This window comes from Nothoprocta perdicaria, unplaced genomic scaffold (genome assembly GCF_003342845.1).
Source record: "Nothoprocta perdicaria isolate Ctin4 unplaced genomic scaffold, notPer1 scaffold_167, whole genome shotgun sequence".
Lineage (NCBI taxonomy): Eukaryota > Metazoa > Chordata > Aves > Tinamiformes > Tinamidae > Nothoprocta > Nothoprocta perdicaria.
In genome coordinates, this window is record NW_020454838.1 from 786,908 (window position 1) to 804,359 (window position 17,452).

General features: G+C 43.8%; 1 protein-coding gene across 2 annotated transcripts in view; it reads left to right on the forward strand.

The window, feature by feature from the left end:
* SOX5 (SRY-box 5) overlaps positions 1-17,452 on the forward strand; it is a 271,463-nt gene that overhangs the window by 162,501 nt on the left and 91,510 nt on the right. For both annotated transcript variants that reach the window (XM_026035780.1, XM_026035781.1), the window contains exon 7: positions 15,952-16,072. In XM_026035780.1, the coding sequence (XP_025891565.1) occupies positions 15,952-16,072 (121 nt within the window). The remainder of the gene's footprint in view (positions 1-15,951; positions 16,073-17,452) is intronic.

Consider the following 17,452-nt stretch of genomic DNA (forward strand, 5'->3'; position numbering starts at 1 on the left):
TCTTCTATATTCCTCTCATAACCATAATTTTTGTAATAGTGTTGAAGTCACTGAAGGTAGAGAATAATGTTTGAATGGGAGTTACTGGAATTAATGTTAATATTGGTGTCCATCTGGCCACTGAGTGCAAGAAAAAGAAGATTGCAGGTGATTTTCTTAGAYGCTTTTATTTCTGCTTATCCCCCATAGATGATAAGGATAGGCAAGTCAAAAATAGAAAGATTAACAACTAGAAGACTTCCAGGAAAAAAAAAAAGTGCTGAGACAAAACTCTTAGAAATCTATTTATATTGTTAAGGAAATCTTTTCAGGAAAGAAAAAAAAAAAAAGAAAAGAAAACTTGAGAAACTTGAGAGAACACATTTTTCTTTTTTTTTAATAAAAACTTAGTTCCTCCTCAGATATTTGGCACTCCTTAAAATTTGCTGGAGCCTGACGGACTATTCTGACGTCCTTAATGCACCTGAGAGTAACTTCCAAAACATGCCTTCCCTTACGCTCCATCTTGCCAAGATCTTTCAGATAAACCTCATTTGAAGTTTCTAGGACAAACAACGTAGCAAGAAAAAGAAACCATAGAAGAATTTTCAAAGTACGATTAGCACCTTTTTTTAAGCACCTTTTTTCAAAAGCATCTTGGCCAAGTCACCCCCCACCGAGCTACAGGGAGGTTCTCTGGCAAACGACCACCTGTGACGGCTCCGAAGGGTGAAGGACCTCTYGTGAGATGGGGGCACTTCTGAGAAACTATCTAATCTAGGCATTTATCTGTGCTCTCAACCATGTCCTTTGCATACTTGGTTTCATAACAGAAAGCAAATCTTGGCCTTAGCTATGGGCGGCCTACCTGAGTATGTGTGTGAGAGAGCCCCAAGTTTGTGATGGCTTCGTGTGGTGGGTAGCGTTTACCGGCTTGTTTAGGAGAAGCAGGATTCTTGCCACCTGCGTGTGGTGCATGACATCCTAAACTAATGGCAGTAAATCCTTTATTCTACCTGCAAGTATTATAGAGAAGCTAWATATATATATATATATATATATATATATATTTAATCAGCTTAAAAATGTTTTGGAGTGCTCAAAAAATTAGTGGTATTTATTTTTGGGTCCCTCTGCTTGTAAAAATGCTTCATAGCATGGGTCCAGTGAACTAATAAATGATCACCTAAACCAGCTTTTCTGTAGTAATGTTGTGATGGAAGTCTAATATCTCGAGTTGTCACAAGGCTGGAAGCAGATGCTTTGGGTCACATTAGGAAACACTGAATGTTCCCCTCTTGTGAATAAMGAAAGAATAAAGAAATCTTTAATTTCAGTGCCGGTGGGTTACAAAATAGAGACCCTTTGAGCTCCCTCTGGCCTAGGGCTGAACCTGGTTAATGCTGCAGCTCCGTCGTGTCGGGAGAGAAGTTGTGAGGAGCACGACGCGTTTCTGCCGGTTGACCTTGGAGAAGCCAAGCTCCGGAGCTGTCCGAGGGGGAAGCTGTCCCCGTTGGGCTCTGTAGGGGTGCAGAGGGTGCGGGCCCAGGCATCCGAGCCGCAAGGGTGTCGYGTGAGGAGCACCTGGGCCCGAGGGGCCCACGGCCGACCTCTCTCTCCATATCAGCATAGGCTCCCTGTAAAAATCATTAACTTTGAGTCAKGCCTTCTTTTTTATTTTGTCTGAATACGTATTTTGAGTATTTCTGGGCTGCAGTGAGATGTAAGGGAGATTCACTCCAGTGGTTGGCACGGAGGGAAGTTAAGGCCCTGCAACCTCAAGGTACGTGTCTAAGTGACCCTGTGGGTGAGCCCTCCTGCACCTTCCCCGGTGCCCGGGCATTTCACACCATGAAAGATATTGTCAGGTCCTTCCCCTGAATTGATCCTCCTCCAGGAAAGTGCCAAACTCCTGTAGAGGCCTTTTAAAAAAGGCTCGCAAGCCAAAAAACACGCGATGCACTGCTTCCTAGAGAGAAATTACCCGGAGATGCCCCTTCATGATTATTTAGTGACATGGTGGGAGTTCCAAGCTTGTCGCTAGTYGTGTCGCCTGTCGGAGCAGTCGATCGGCCGCGGGTGCTTCCCGGCCCCGGGGTGAGCGAGCGCCCCGTCGCCGCCGCGCCGGCCGGGCAGCGAGTCGTGTCGGGGCGCGCTGCGGCGCAGGCCGGCAGCCCCCGCAAAAGGCTGTTGCAGACAGGACCTTGACACAGGCGCAGCCGCAGCGTAATTGTAGCCAAGCGATTCCACAGAAAGAGTTTGTGTGTGTGTGGAATCCGAAAGTCCAGCTGTTCTTAGAAGGATTACTAGGGCTTTAATGGAGAGCACAGATGGAATCAGTACTATTGTCCAGAGTATTCTAGGGCAGAGGCTAAAATGTGAAGGATGATCAGCGGAGAGCTGATTGGAAAGGGGAAAAAAAAGTAAGAAAGAAAGAGGGGAGGGGGAAAAAAAATCCCCTTGTTCTGTGAAAAGCGCAGGCATTGATGCTGCCCACCGGCGAGGGCGCRGAGGGAGTCGCTCCCGAGCTTCCCTTCCTGGTGAGCGGCATTGTGAGGCCGGGATGGCTCCTGTGCTGAGTGCAGCCGTCAGGAGCTTCTTGCCGAATTGCCCGAGCCTCCGCGGGGCCCGTTACTGAGGCAGTTTCACTGGATATGGACTGCTGCAATTGTATAAGMCCTCCTTTGTGTGGGGACTAATTTAGAGGGCTGCCATAAGCCAGCCATACAATCCCTGCTTCCCRTGAATGAATGAGTCATCCCGATAAAAGGGCTCCCAGCGACCAGCTCTGACTTTTAGGCTTAAAGGGACCCGAGGTGTTTAAAATGGATCGCCTTTTAATGAACAAACTCGCTGGAAAAATAGTTGGGGCTTGTGTAGCCAAAATAATCCTTTTCCTTTTAAAGAAAGCTGTCGTGCACAAAGACTTTAGGTGCGTTTTCGTTTGCCTTAGCACGTGTTGGACGTGTTTGTAGTTACTGATTTGTTACGGGATATTAAAGTGTTACTAATACGCTCATGTAAACATAACAGGTTTCAAGGCCACTCAGTAAGCCAGCGTTTTATATCCTAAATCATTCCTTTAGGTGCCAAAGAGCCTCTTTTTTTATTATTATTATTTTTATTCAGAACTATTTGGCTGCAGGAGTGCAGCTGTTTTTCATTAGTGATGTCCACGCGCATGCACAGGCAGCTGTCTTGATACCTGCTTGCCCACTGGGCATACGAGAGCAGTACTGGGACCTGTAATGCAGTGGAGATGTTGGTTAGGGCAGTCATTCTGTGTATGATTCTTACCTGRACAGCAGGATCTGGGCCCAAGTGACAGTGTGACAGTCCCACCACGTGAAGGGCTCAGCCACCACACACGGCACCTGGAGCACAGCAAGAAGGCCATGAAATGTAGCTGCCCCCTTCCCAGCCTGCACCGTGGAAGAAGGGTTGTCCTTGCTGTTTTGTTCCATTCTCTGGGGAAAGTTCCAGCAGTTGCCCAAGAAATGGTCAGAACCAGACTTGGACTTCTGGTGCCTCAAGGAACTGTGCACTGGGTCTCTGAAGTCTCGAGATCAAGAGGGAATCCTTAAATCCATAGTTAGGTTGAGGACAAGGTATTATTTTAATGAAATTTAATGAAATTTATTCTTTAAAATGTGGTTATTTTTGCCAAGTACCATTGGGTATCATTTTGTAGTGATTTCAGTAGAGCAGTTACTCAAACCRGAGTTCCTACAAGTCAAATTTTGTCCTTACAAAAACAATTGTTGTTACAAAGTCACTTTTATGAGCTGACTACTACTTAAAAGCTAAAGACRTTTACAAAATGAAAAAACACATCATGTTTTCATCATGTTACTCTTGTTTTCCTTGCTGATCTCTTGTTAGTATCAAGTGAAGGTTATTGAGTCAGTTTTGTTGGAGAAGTTTCATTCCACTTGCTCAGCAGCACTGCCAGGGTGGCACTTTTCAAATTCACAGCTCTGAGCGAGCGTAGTCCCCGTGATTGACAAGAGGAAACAAAAACAAAAGGAGAGAAGAAATTATTAAAGTATTAGTATTTATATTTGCTTAGGTAGAATGCTTCCAGAACTGACATTTGGAGCAGAAAATACGTAAGGATTCTGACACTTAGTTAAAAACAAAGAACTTAGATCTGTTATATTGACGTGTCAGAACTTTCATTCTCTTTATTGTGAGTCACGTCTACCACACAAAGCACGTTGCGTGTTAGTGCCCAAATCTACCAAGAAGTGCCCCCTTCCAGGGAGCAGCCACGCGGCTGCTTGGGCTGGTGGGAACAGCCGGGATAGATCTGAGCACCTCAGTGAGGGGCTGGTTGCGGAGGACACTGCTCTGCCCTGGCTGCTGCTCGGGACATTGAGGGCCGTCCCATCTCATGACRTGTCCAGAGCCGAGCGGTTCCTCAGCTCCCACCTTGGTGCTGTCCCCTGCTCGTGAGACCCGAGACCGCTGCTGTGTGAGCAGGCTCCCAATCCTCCCGTGCACCAGCCAAGCAGCCCCAGGACTGCGCTGGGCATGGAAAGGTTGTACCAAGAGCTCTAAGAATAGGAGGCAGTGGGATTAAATCACTTGCTCCAAGGCTGCCCTTCTTTATTGCCATGGAGAAATGGATGGTTTAGGAACAAAACTGAAAAATGAACTCCGCATGGCTGTGGTCTGTGCTTAGAAGAGAGTAGATGGATAGCTTTGCTTTAGTATTTTCAGAGCTTTCTGCACTGCTCTGTTATATYCCTCTCTCCCAGACACATCGCATCCGTCTTCTCCCTTACTATGCAAGCGCACAATTAAAATCATTCAACAGATAGAGATGAATAAACCAATAAAGTCCGCTGCTAGTAATTTATTTTCATTAACTGGGTATGTAAAAGTACCCCAAAGAGCAAAGTGTTGCTGGAAAGTTGTAATAGATAAGAATCTGCTGGCTGCCTTTGTGCAGGACAATAGAGGCTGTGAATATTCTGCTTCCTCTCCAGGCAGCGAGCTGGTATGGTTAACCAAAATTGTTGAGTAATTGTTCTGTGGTTGAGAACAAAATGCTGAATTAAACTGTTCCCAGCACAATAATTGTGTGATTACAGCATTTATGTTGCTGGCCAAAAGAACCGTCATTAGGTTTGGAAGACTTACCCAAACCACAGGCACAAAAAAAAAAAAAAAAAAATGCAAATCACATGTAAATTGTCCTCTAATACCTATAGTGGCTTAAAAATTGAACTAGGAGTATGGTACGTGTATATTTAAAGGCAGGGAAGCAAGAAAAATGATTGTACGTTCAAGAGCTACTTCAGACGAGGAAGAAAATTCCTGAGGTTATTCATTTGCGTTYCGTTGTCTTCCTCGCCCTTGTGAGATGCTGCACGTGGTGTGTTCCAGCTCTGTCCTGCCTGGGGAAGGATTGTGGTGCTTAGACCCCTACCTACCATCCACGTGTTTTCCATGGGTCCTTCCGCCGGGAGGACTCCCCCACCTGCCGCGTTCCGCTCCRAGCCTCTCCCAAGAACAACGTGCAGGGGAGGCTGGCAGCAAATGTTCCTCCAATCGCTGCCATCCCCCAGTGAAATTAAAAATTGATTTATGCTAGGGCGGCTTGGGAGGGAGATCATTCCCATCTCCATTGAATGCTCTGGATTCAGAAGTGCTGAAGAAACAAAACAAACTCTTTGAGCCTTTGGGTTCCCCCCCTTCGTTGTTGTTTTTCCTCATATTTCTATTATTAAAAGAGGAGGAGAAGAACAAACTGAAAGAGACAGAAAAAAAAAAAAAAAAAAAAAAAAAAGTTTAGGACAATCAAAACTTTTGTTCCTGAAATTCAATGCAGTAACAAGCTGGAGGATTTTAGGATTTTGGGCTAGCTACCTGACTGCACATCGAAATCAGATGATCAGATGTCTAAACTCTATCATTTAATCGACAGCTAATTGTGCTTTGAATGCGTCGCTGTCACAAGATTGTAAGCAAAAAATGAGAGACTGTCTTCAGTTCCATTTAAAAAAATAATTCCCAAACAAAACTCCATGCAAACGCCTTTGTATGGGGAAGATTATGGTATCAAGAGGGAAAAAAACAGCAGCAGATCTGGAGTGGGAGAGTGGTTACATATACATTTAAGTAGCCTTTCGGCTGCAACTTGAATCCATTTTACTTTTCGATAATGGTGAAACTAAACTCTATTAAGGAACAATTCCACAGGCAAAGGGAACAGTTAGAAACAAGTATGAACAGCTGAAGGATTGAAAAGAGGTCTTTATTGTGCATTTCCCTGGGCGGTAATTAGAGGCTATCCAGCACGAGAAATGTGTTTTCCACAGAGGCTTCCACTAACATTTGCTCTTCGTTTTCCTGGCCATTTGTCCATCATATTTAAGTGCAGGCTTTTTTTAAGATCATGTAGAAAGGAATAAAACTCAGTATAAAATAAGAGTAATAATAAAATGCTGTCTTCAGGAAAGAATTACAGTAAGTTGTAGCAACTAGCACTCCAAAACTGATGTCCCTGCAAATCAGCCATATATTCAAACATGTATCTGATTTAATAATATTTTTTAAAAAATTGAAAAAGGAGGGGGCATTGAGAAGGCTTCATTAGTGGATTTAAGTCTAATATTTTCTGAGCAGACCCAATTCTGCCAAAATCTAAACTGATTAGGTCCTAAAAAATGTTTTTTTCCCTATGTCGTATTAGATTGTATACTATTTTATTAAGTGCATCACTCAAGCTTTCCCTTTAGAGAAACCAAGAGGAAGTACAGATTGATAGTGTAGAATTAACTTGTTTTCTGCATCCTTCGTGATGTATGTGTGTATAGATATRTGTGTGTGTGTATAATTTTCTGTCTTTCCAGATGATTTATGATTTTAAGTATGGTATGATTTTAAGTAAGTGACTTTGATAAGACTTTCRTGTTTGTTTACACCATTGCACTCTTTAGCAACTGAATGGGTTTTGAGTTTCTGCCCACTACATGGTATCAAATAACCCCTATTTCTTGTCCACCGCCTACGTGTAAGAATTATGGTATTTGTTTTAATTAATGATAATCCACTTATCAAAGAGATACTGAGTGCAAAACACATCTTGAAACCTTAGAATTGTGGGTGAAAGGATACATCTTCTTCCCTCTACAGTAATTTAACTTAAAATCGTACTAAAAGAATTAACACACACAAAAAAAAGAAAAAATAGCCTAAGCAATAAATAGTTATAGTTTAAGTTAGATTTTTGCGTTAAATCCCTGAGGCAGAGTTCTAACACTGTCCTTGCCCCCTGTGTCAAGCAATCTGGGCATGTAAAATTTCTCTAGTAAGGGACAGGGAAGTAGAATTATTTCGTATTCTTTGATCAGAATTAAGTATTTTATTGTAGGTATGTCTAGACTCATTGCAAGCAGCGTGGCATACGTGACTCCCAGTGAGTGGCAGAGGACGAGCCGAAACAGAGGACCAGATTGTGGCAACAGGAGCCTCAGGAGGGAGGCATCAGGGCACGCAGAGAGGGAAGCTGGAGAGAGCGATCGCTGCCCCTTAGTCCCCGAGTGTGATAGTGGGGAAGGAGGAACCCGGGATGAGGGGCAGGCGGCTCCTCCCGTCTTTTCCTGCTGCTGGAGCTCCACAACCCGCTTGCCTCACGTTTCATCCCCGCTCACTTTGCTCTCCCTTGTTCAGGAAGCCCTGGTTGCCCCATTGCCTGGACTATGGGCRCTTCCTTAGTGAAGGCAGTCGAGCAGCAAGAGGTTTAGGCCTGCAGTGCTGTTCTGTTTGTGAACTGGGAGCTCAACACCAGACTTCACCGTTGCGTCAAAAATACCGTCGTGGCCCTTGCCTTCGTCTACACGTGGTTTTAAATGCCATGGTTTCCATGTTGGCACTGATCTCCCTGTACTGGAAGTTAAAAAATACACCCCTTTTCAGAACAGTRCACAGAAAATATTACTGCAGCTTGCACACCAAAATGATTATTATTGACTGGGATTTTTTAAAAAATCAAGAAGTGGTAAAGAGGGGGAGGAGGAAGAGCGGAGCATGATACAGATACCTCTGAATAACTCTATATGATGAAAAATACCAGTTCGCCCTGCTTGATAACCCCTCTTGCAGTCAGTAATATGATCGTTTTGGGGTAACACGCTAAGGAAATYGCAAAATTCCATAATTAGTGTGATTTTTGTTCTTGATTCCGCCAGAACACCTGTACTTAACCATATGTAAGTGAAGGGGCTCACTGTAGTCATTAGACTGGCACCCCAAAAGCTGCCTCACTTTCAGTCTATCTAAGAGTAAGTACCATAATGAAAATAAACATGTTTCTTAAGTTTCCTAATCTGAAAACAGCATCTTGGGCAGGTTATAGCCAAGTATTTTAGAGAACAGAGTGAGGAAAATTATCCTGCTTGCTTCCTTTGTATGAGAACATTGACTGCAGTAGTTCAGGTGTTTTGGTGTCAGGATGTGGCCAGCATCTCCAAAGGGCTGAAGGCAACGCAGGATGGGGCATTTCTTCTGTCTAGCAGAACTGATTAACTGCCACAAGGAAGGCAGACTCGCTGCCTTAGTCGTACAAGTGATTTCCTTACCTGCAAAGGGGTACACAAACTATCCTTGGGTGCTCCTCCCCGCTCGCTTTGCAGCACAAGTTTATATTGGACCTTCTTCCCAGGACTCCCTTGACAGCAATCCAGGGCGCTTTGAGCAAATGATTTTGACCTAGTCTAACATAAGCATTGGATATTCCAAAGAAGTTTCTTCGGAAAGAAAAAGAGCCGAGTTATCACAGGCTTGCAAAAGCCAGCCACTTGAGTCACTTTGATGAGAAAGTGGCATATTGCAAAGAAAAAGTATGCCGGTGTCTTCTGGAATGCTCGTGTGAACAGCGGAAAGCCAAATACACTTTCTTTTTTTTTTTTTTTCCCTAAATGGGCAATAAAGAGAGATAAGTAGTTCATTATAATTTGAATAATTGGAACAATATGTAATGGATCACCTAGCTGCAGAGCAGAGTCCACATCTGCAGCTCGAGAAGTTATTCTACGTGCTGTCTTTAAAGCACATCAGGAAGACTCCCAGGTGCTTCCTTCGCGCTGACAAGCGTTCGGCTGCAGCGCCTGCTGCTGGAGCAGCCAGCCCTGGTGCAGAGCCCCGGGCAGAGCGTTGGAGGAGCATCTGGGCACTGCCTGCTCCATCGTGCGCTGCGAGCTGGGATCGGCTCTTMCTGCAAGAACATAGACTTTCCCCTTCCAAGGAGGTGACTTTGCACATTGATTCTTGCCACGCAGTTACAGTCACACYTGGGAACGCGTTCCTGTAAGCCAGGAAATAGGCAAAAAAGGGGGCAAAGCAGCAAATACTGCAGCAGTTGTGACAGGTGTGAGCTTGTGGCATCGTTACAGCCGCGGCTTGCCCTTCTGGGAAGGGGACTGCAGTGTGAGCAAGGTGGCGAGGTGCATGGAGCTCGGGCATAGGAAAGGCCGTGGTTGTGTGAGCTGGAAATGAGGTGAAACAAGTCAGCCATCGGTTTGGCCGAACCCTGGCTATCACCTCAAGGCCTATTTCCCCTGCCAACTTCTCCCTCTTCGTGCAGTAAGTGACCCAGCAACCAGACCAAGGGGGCTTTCTCCTCTGCAAAGAAGGAGGAGCAAATTGAGTCTTGATCCTCAGCTGAGTCTTGCTCCTCAGCTGTGACCTGCTTGCAWGAGCAAGGGCTCTTCTGCGAGTGCCCTTCAGCCTTGCAGTGTGGCTGCAACCTGGGCTGCAGCAGCTTGCCCCAAAAGGCCTTCTTTTCCTCCCTGCCCCTGGGGTGTTGCGTAGCCTGGAACAGCTGCTTCTGCTCCAAGTTTTAGACTTACAGCAGCTGTATATTGGAACGAATTCCAGTTTAGGCTCTTCTGCATTTCAGTGGCTTCCACGCTCTGTTGTTGCAATTGAGCCAGTGCTTTTAGATGCCCTCGTGCCCTGTAGATGATGACCATGCTAAAGTGCCCTGAGCAAGGATGCTCCTTGTTAGGCATCATCCCCAACAGGAGAAGGCCRTGCTGCTGCTTTCTCCGCCACTGCGTGCTTTCTCTGCACCAAATCAAATATAAAAGTTCTTTCTTTTATATACCTAAATGAAGAAATAATACTACTTTTTTTCCCTTGGAAGTATCCAAGAGATGTTCATTAATGCCAAAGAGCCTTCTGGTTTATGTCCTTCCAGGTGCCACCAAAGGTGTTTTTCGCTTGACGTGTTTATTTTATCCCAACTCCTCTGTTCCTGTAGTGTGAAGTGGAGGATAGAAGCCTCTGGAAGCCAGTTCCTGACATATGAGCAGCTCATGCTTTAGTATTTGGCTATTTAAGGCACTTCTTTGTGCTTCAATTAAAAAGGCTAAGTGTGTGTCCATTTAATAGTGTTTAAAGTCCTCATGATGAGCTCAGTTGGAGATGGGTGCTGGGCCTGGCACCTGGATTCCCTTGGAATGAGCCAGGACAGTTTGTAGGTGGAGCCTGCCTGTTCTCTTACAAATAAAAAACGCCTCTGTAATTCTTTGAGATTCTTTTCATTTTTCCTGGAAGTTTGTTCCTTGTCTTTTCTGTGAGCCAGAGCACATCCATGTCAGTGATTGCCTGTTGAGGAGCATCTGCATGTTCACACAAACTAATAATTTTTTCCCAGTAGCACTCAAAAAAGCTCTCCTATGCTAATGCAACTGAGCAAGAAGGATTTCTTTTTCTCCCTAAATGGCCTTTTTTATTCTTATTTGTTCTTTTTCCAAGGTTGCCAGTATGAAAGCATGTTTTTCTAAGATCAGTAGCACTGCAGGCAAACAGTTGTGAGCAGCGGGGCGCCGCTATAGACCGAACTGGGGTATGTAGAAAGGATGGATTTTAGTAAGCACGGCTGTGCGTGCTGCAAGTTTCTGATGCAGCAAAGGGAAAAATAATATTTAAGGCCCAGGTCACTCAGTACTGAATTTTTTTCAGGTACAACACAAAGAAAAAGCCTTCACAGAATCCCTTCTTGGGGACCCCCCGGGCTGCTGTTTCTAGCAGAGGTGTGAGCTGCCCCCCAGCAGTGCGGGCCAAGTCTTCAGCCCTCAGCAGCAGCTGCATCGCTCTGGCTCCCGGTGGCTTCTCCCTCTCTGTGTGCTTCTTAAGGACCTTCGGAGGAGCATCCCATAAAGAGGCCACCCCGGGCTTCCTAGCAGAGCGGTGGCCGCGTTACACAGACACCGCAGGTGTCCTCGACATGCGTGTGGGACCCATGCTGTAGATCCAGGGGACTGACGCAGGGGCAGGAACGAGGAGAACAGCAGTTTCTTTTCTTACTTCAAAACGTCACTGGCAGGGAAAATAGCAGATTGTAGTTATATGAGGACGTATATTTTTATTTCTCTTAAGATAGATGTGGGGGGTGTGAGAGAGGGAGAGAGAGATGGCCAACACTTAAGCTAATTAAGGAATCCAGCCCCTCAGCGTCGTGTGCGGCACCAGGAGCCAAGTGCTTCTGGAGGAGGGGGGGCCTGGTGCAGTTAGATGGTGTTTTGGAAGGACGTATTTATGTCATTGCATGATAAATGTGCGTTACTTTCTTTCACRTGCGCCAGAAGAGATACTTAACTTCTAAACAAGCAGTGGGCAAGATGATGTTCATTCAGCAGTTTGGAGCTAAAAGAACCGTTGAAGCGCATCTCTGTTCTAGAAATGTAAAATCTGAGCTTCTTTGAGGCAGCTGAGAATAACTCAAATGAAAATAAAATTTAGCTACACTTCTACATAAAGGAGCCGTGTAAGAGTCCATTTAAATGAAGATTTTCATACAGCTCCTGACGGGCGTCCTCTATACAGCTCAAGAGACTGAAAGAGTAAACTACTGCTAAGGGTTGTGACSGTTTGTAGGGGAGAGAGGCTTCTTATCCACACTAATTTCATTACTTTCATTACTCCATGGCTTGTCTCACCGACATGGAAAGAATTGCTTCTCAGCAGCTAGCGGTAGGTGGAAGATCCATATTCACCCCTCAGTGTAAAGTGTTACACAGGGGTGCAGAAAAATGTATTGAGATRTTTACTTTGGAGAGAGGAAAGTTGTGCAAAAAGTTATGCCAATAAACATGTAATGGGCKACTATGAAAATGACATTTCCGTAGGCACCTAAGAGTAAAACACCAAAGGCTAATACCTGCTGCCTGTGTTCGTGGCCTGGATTTGTTGAAAGTTGGGGTTGAGAAGTGCTATGAGCCTGCTGGATTAAGTAAGAATCATGTTGGGGAAAAAAAGGAAAACTTTTAATTAACCACCATTTCAGAGTGCGTGTGCATTCAGGGCCCAAATGTAGTTGGACACACCATCCTGGTTCTGGCATCTCTAGCCTCAAATGCAAAACTTAATGCAACCTTAAATCTTTCCATGAACTATTTTCATATTTGCGGCTACATGATCCAAAGTGCACGTGACATTTTGCAGAAAGCTGAGCAGAACTGTAATCCTTAAGTGTTTGCAATCTAAATTTATATAAGTTACAGCCGGAGCTAGTAACAAATAGTAGGGATAACTGGTAAAAACATAGTGCTTATTGCTTAGGTAGTAGTGCTAACCATAGGATGCTGCTAAGTGCAGTCTTAGATCTAGTCCCCGTCCTTGTGTATTTTCAGTGGTGAATTTGAAGGATCCCTGATTTTGGTTTGGGTTCCAGGTCTGCAACTTGCAGTGCCTACAGCTGCTGAAACACAGAGCTGTCACGGAGGATAATTCGCTAGGAATTAAAGAACTATCAGAGAATTATCCCAATTCCATGATTATATATATTGATTATATATAATATTATGTTTCTCATTTCACTGTGTTCATTTCTTTTTGTTACTTTATGTATGTCATAGCATTTTTTTTCATGTGCATAATRTGCCTCTACAGTTTTTCACGTGGCGCAATAGTACTTCTGTGGGATTCAAATTAAAAGGTAGATCAAGGAACTGTGTGGTCAACTGCCATGTTAACAGTAATGCAAAGAGTGACAATAATCAGTGTTCAGAAGATTGAATTCGTGTCATACTAACGCAATGAAAACAGATAAAAAGTTACAAGAAATTACACAAAATTATAGCCCATTAAATTCTTCCTCTTTTTTTTTTGTTTTTTAATGAGGATATAAAATATAATCTTTACCTTTAGGAACCTACAACTAAGAGTATGTAGCCACACAGAGCGACTGACGTTGTTCCATATGTATTGCAATTTTATTGACTTACGTCCAGCAGCAGAACAAATTGAAAGACCAGAAAATAGTTCTGATTTGGAGTCTATTATATTGAAATTATAAATGTCATATCAAGAAAACTTTGGAAAGCATGTGAACTATGTAGCGAAAAACGTGTGAGAGAGAGGCAGGCTCCATAATGTCAGTGGGAAGAAAGAAGCGGAAGTGGAAAGTGCCCTTTGTGTAAATCTAAGTGCTGTACCACTTAAAGCAGTTGTATCCTAGCAATTCTGGGTAATAATAATAAACATAACGAAAGGTAAAGCGTAGTAGTTAAATGARCTACACATGAAGAGTCCGTAATTCGTATTGCATTGTGTCAGGTAGTCCAGTTAAAATAAAATAATAGGTGCGCTTCTTTGTATTTGGGGGAAAATGAAGTGTAGCTGCTTGAGCAGTGCTACATATATTCCAAGCTGGAATGAAAATCACATTGTTTTGACTGCGTTATTTCTGTCTCCATGCAAACCATCCTCCTCGCTCTATAGTCCTGACCTCCTTCACACCCCAGGGGTTGGGCCGTCTGAAAGGAGAGGGTCCGAAGGCCCCTCGGAGAGGGCAAGAGGAGCGGCGATGGGATCGGCAGCAGTCGCCTTTAAGAAGAAAGGGCATTTTCCTGATAAATGTTTTCCTAAATGGGAATTTTTCAGTGCCGTGTTTTGCTCGCGTGTTTGGCAGTCACTTGGAATCAAGTGCAGACTTGTGCTACATTGTGGGCTTGGCAATGACAATTTGTGTGTGTGTGGTGCTTTAGTTATATTAGCCCTGGAGGCAGAGTTAACACTTGCAGTGGGACAAGAGTATTTGCAGTCATCAGAGAACTTTGCAGTCAGCTTCAATAACATCACTCCATTTTTTTCACTTTTTTTTTAAACATTTTTTTTGGCAGCAAAGCTCTTAGTAGAACCATCTGTCTTTCTATTAGTGTTTTTGAGTCCTGTTTTGAAGCTTCTTTGCTTGGCAAAGTCACTTTCATCCTTGGAAACCATTTRAAAAAAAAAAGGGAAAAAAAAAAAAAAGAAGTTCTGTGGCTTTTTGCCGAAGAAGAGTACTATGCAAAACTCCACACGGCTGTTCATTTTTGTTCTAAAAGAATATAGTTACTTGGTCTTTGTCCTTATAAAAATCAGTCACAAAACAACAAAAACATGAGGAAAAGGCCAACATTGGACCATTTCAGGATGACCCAGTCGGGACAGAGAAGAAATCACCTTTTTTTTTYTTTCTTTCTTTTTTTCTTTTTCTTTTTTTTTCCCCTGCAATGCAGTTAAACCGCATTATGTCTTGTAGCTGTAGGATCAGAATAGAAAGGGGGATACTGAGGCAGGAGCAGCCGGGTGGATTCAGTTGAGCGAGCGGCGCTGCATCCGCGCCGGCTTCAGGCAGCGCCCGGAGCGGCGCCCCGGGGCTCCGGGGACATCGCACGCACAGAGGGGTCCGCAGCCCCTGGCGCGAATAAAGGGGCTGCTTCCCCAAACCCCCTCGCACCCTTCGCCCCTTGAGGGCTGGCGGAGCTGAAATCCCTCCTGGATCTTTCTGTTTTGGAACAAAATGAAGTTAAGGAGCCGCAGCCCGGGAGCTGGCGCGTGTTCTCTTTTGCCAKCTCTGCTGTGTTCGCAGTATCGAGGGGCCAAGCATCTTCTTATATCTCTGGCTAAACAACCCTAGTCTCGCAGCACCCTGATTGCCCGTGTTTCTTGGGGCTACAMACCACAACCCAAGCTTGAATCTGCAGTACTTTATCTGTACCTCTAAAGGCCCAGCTGTAAAGTGGCCTTTCAGATCTTGATAACCTCTCTTAAAGAATGAGTCATTCTCCTTTAACTGACTGATCTCCTAAGAAACAAAATTTTACTTGTTACTACAGAAATATATATATATATGTATAGTTAGTTAAGACCAGCTAAGAGTTTAAGCTATTCATTTCCCTTCTGCCTAAAATGCAAAGATGATGTCCATCTGCAGTAATTAAARGCCCTCTGACAAAGCTTGGTAAAAGCGATAGTATTAGCTCTGGCGCCGTGGCCAACTTCCAGCATAGATGACTAATTTCTGCATGTCTTAAGTCCCCTGCAGTATTCACTTACAATATAATATTTTCCATTTCCTGACTTACACTGTTGTGTACAGTTGCTGTGCAAAGTTGAGCAGCTAGTGCTTGAGCCTTGGCGGTGTTTTACTGGTGAACAAAGTGTCTCAGTTTTATTTTTTATCCTCTCAGAAACTTCTTCTTTTCCTATGTCTGGGTATGTGTATGTGTGCGGGCARCAAGATGGTATGGGCTGTGCATATGCTGTGCATTACACATGCACATATTCTTACTTCTGGGTGTATGTTGCTCTCTGGGCGTGTGTTTGGGCTTAGTCTAGGTGGAAGTTACCACTTGAGACTGAGATCTAGCAATATTGTTACACTAGACAATAAAACAGRGGGGGAAAAAAAGCAGTCAAAGTGAGAGAAGGAATTATGGACCAAGGGGTGGGGAGGGAAGACTAGTTAGTTGGGGTACAGGTATGCATTAGTAGGATCTTTTCATTTCTTTTGGATTAATGCAATTCATATGAAGTGCTGTGGTAATTAAGATGAGGCTGACTAGGGGATGCCACTGGAACAGCCCGTTAAGGAGGAGCACATTCAGCCCRGAGCTCTCAGATGAGAAGCACGTGAGCAGACCTTTTCCCCGGGAAAACATTTCCACGTTTGATTTTCCCTCTCCTGTTCAGCAGGTCCAGGGTCAACTGCCTCCATTAATGATTCCCGTATTCCCTCCAGACCAGCGAACCCTAGCAGCAGCTGCTCAGCAAGGATTCCTTCTTCCTCCTGGTTTCAGCTACAAAGCGGGATGCAGTAAGTCCTGTAGACTTTTTTAGCTGGAAGTGGGTACAGGGCAGAATTTCATGCCAGTCTGTCTGAAAATACCACCTTGTTTAGCCCAAAGGACAAAATCACTGACTTGCACAGATGACATGAAAATACAGAATTAGTCAGGATCATATGAGAAAAGGTTCTTTGAGAGACAAAGAAGCGTTTGTATCGACGTAACAGCAAAACACACCAGATGACAAGTAGATTTCTGCACCTTCTTTCCAGTAGGTCTTTCTGGCAAGTAAACATGCTCATGACCACACATACATACATTCGTCTGAAGAGAAGCTATTTGAAACTTCCAAATGAATTTCAACACTGTTATAAGAAAATATGTTTTTTCCTGAAGCAGCCTGCTTACTGTTTGTGAACTCCGGGTCTATTCTAGTCTCTTTCTTCACACAGAACTCACATTAATCTCAACGGGGGTTCTGCACAGAGATCAAAGATAGCATATGCCTTTCAGTTTGATGGACTAACACAAACCGCGAGTATATTCATGAGAGTGTAAGACTAAAAAATACAGCATCTATTTTTCTAATCTTTGAAAGATATTTATTGTTCTCTACACTCTCCAGATTTTTGGGGAATTTTATTTAAGCCTTCAGTAGGATCTCATGTTCCTGTTAACAAGATGCCAATAAATACAAGTTAAAGATTAATCAAAGAACTTCCTTTCAAGTGGATAGATTGAGCTGCAGCATGAATTTCACAGACTTGGTTTCATGCATTTTTGCTTATCTAATTCTTCTGACATCAGTTTCCTACTGAGTTATCTAGGACTTGCTTGTTCTACCACTCTGTCTCTAGTATGTCTGTTTAGCTTTATTATGTCCATGTCCGTGTATCCATCACTGTATCCAGTGTATCACTGACTAACTCATGATTTCATCAGCTGTTTTGAGCTACTCAGTGCTTGTTTCTGCAGCAGTTTTATAAAATTAGAATGCAAAAAGATTCCTTTAGTTAAGATGTCTTAGCCCGTATTTCAGGTTTCCTTTGGTCTTCTGTAACATTGTATATACAGTGCTACAGTAAGAACTTCAGTTCCTTTGGCCACTCAACCCTTTTCCTAATATTTTACGGACTGGGACCACTACTGAAAATTACTGTTCAAAACACTTCACCTCCCTCAGCAGCTGCAGTGCCAGAGCACGGGCTCATTCAGTTCTTCCAGTGATTTCACACTCATTCTTTCTCAGATGGGAGAAGTAGTGATTCACATTACAGAATGTTTAACTGAAAGCCACATTGAATATGAACGCTACCATAACTGTAGGCCTGGAAAAGGTCAGGAAAGCACCCTATTAGACATATCTGGCAGATTAAATTAGTTCCATGTTAATGCAGTCTGATTTAAAT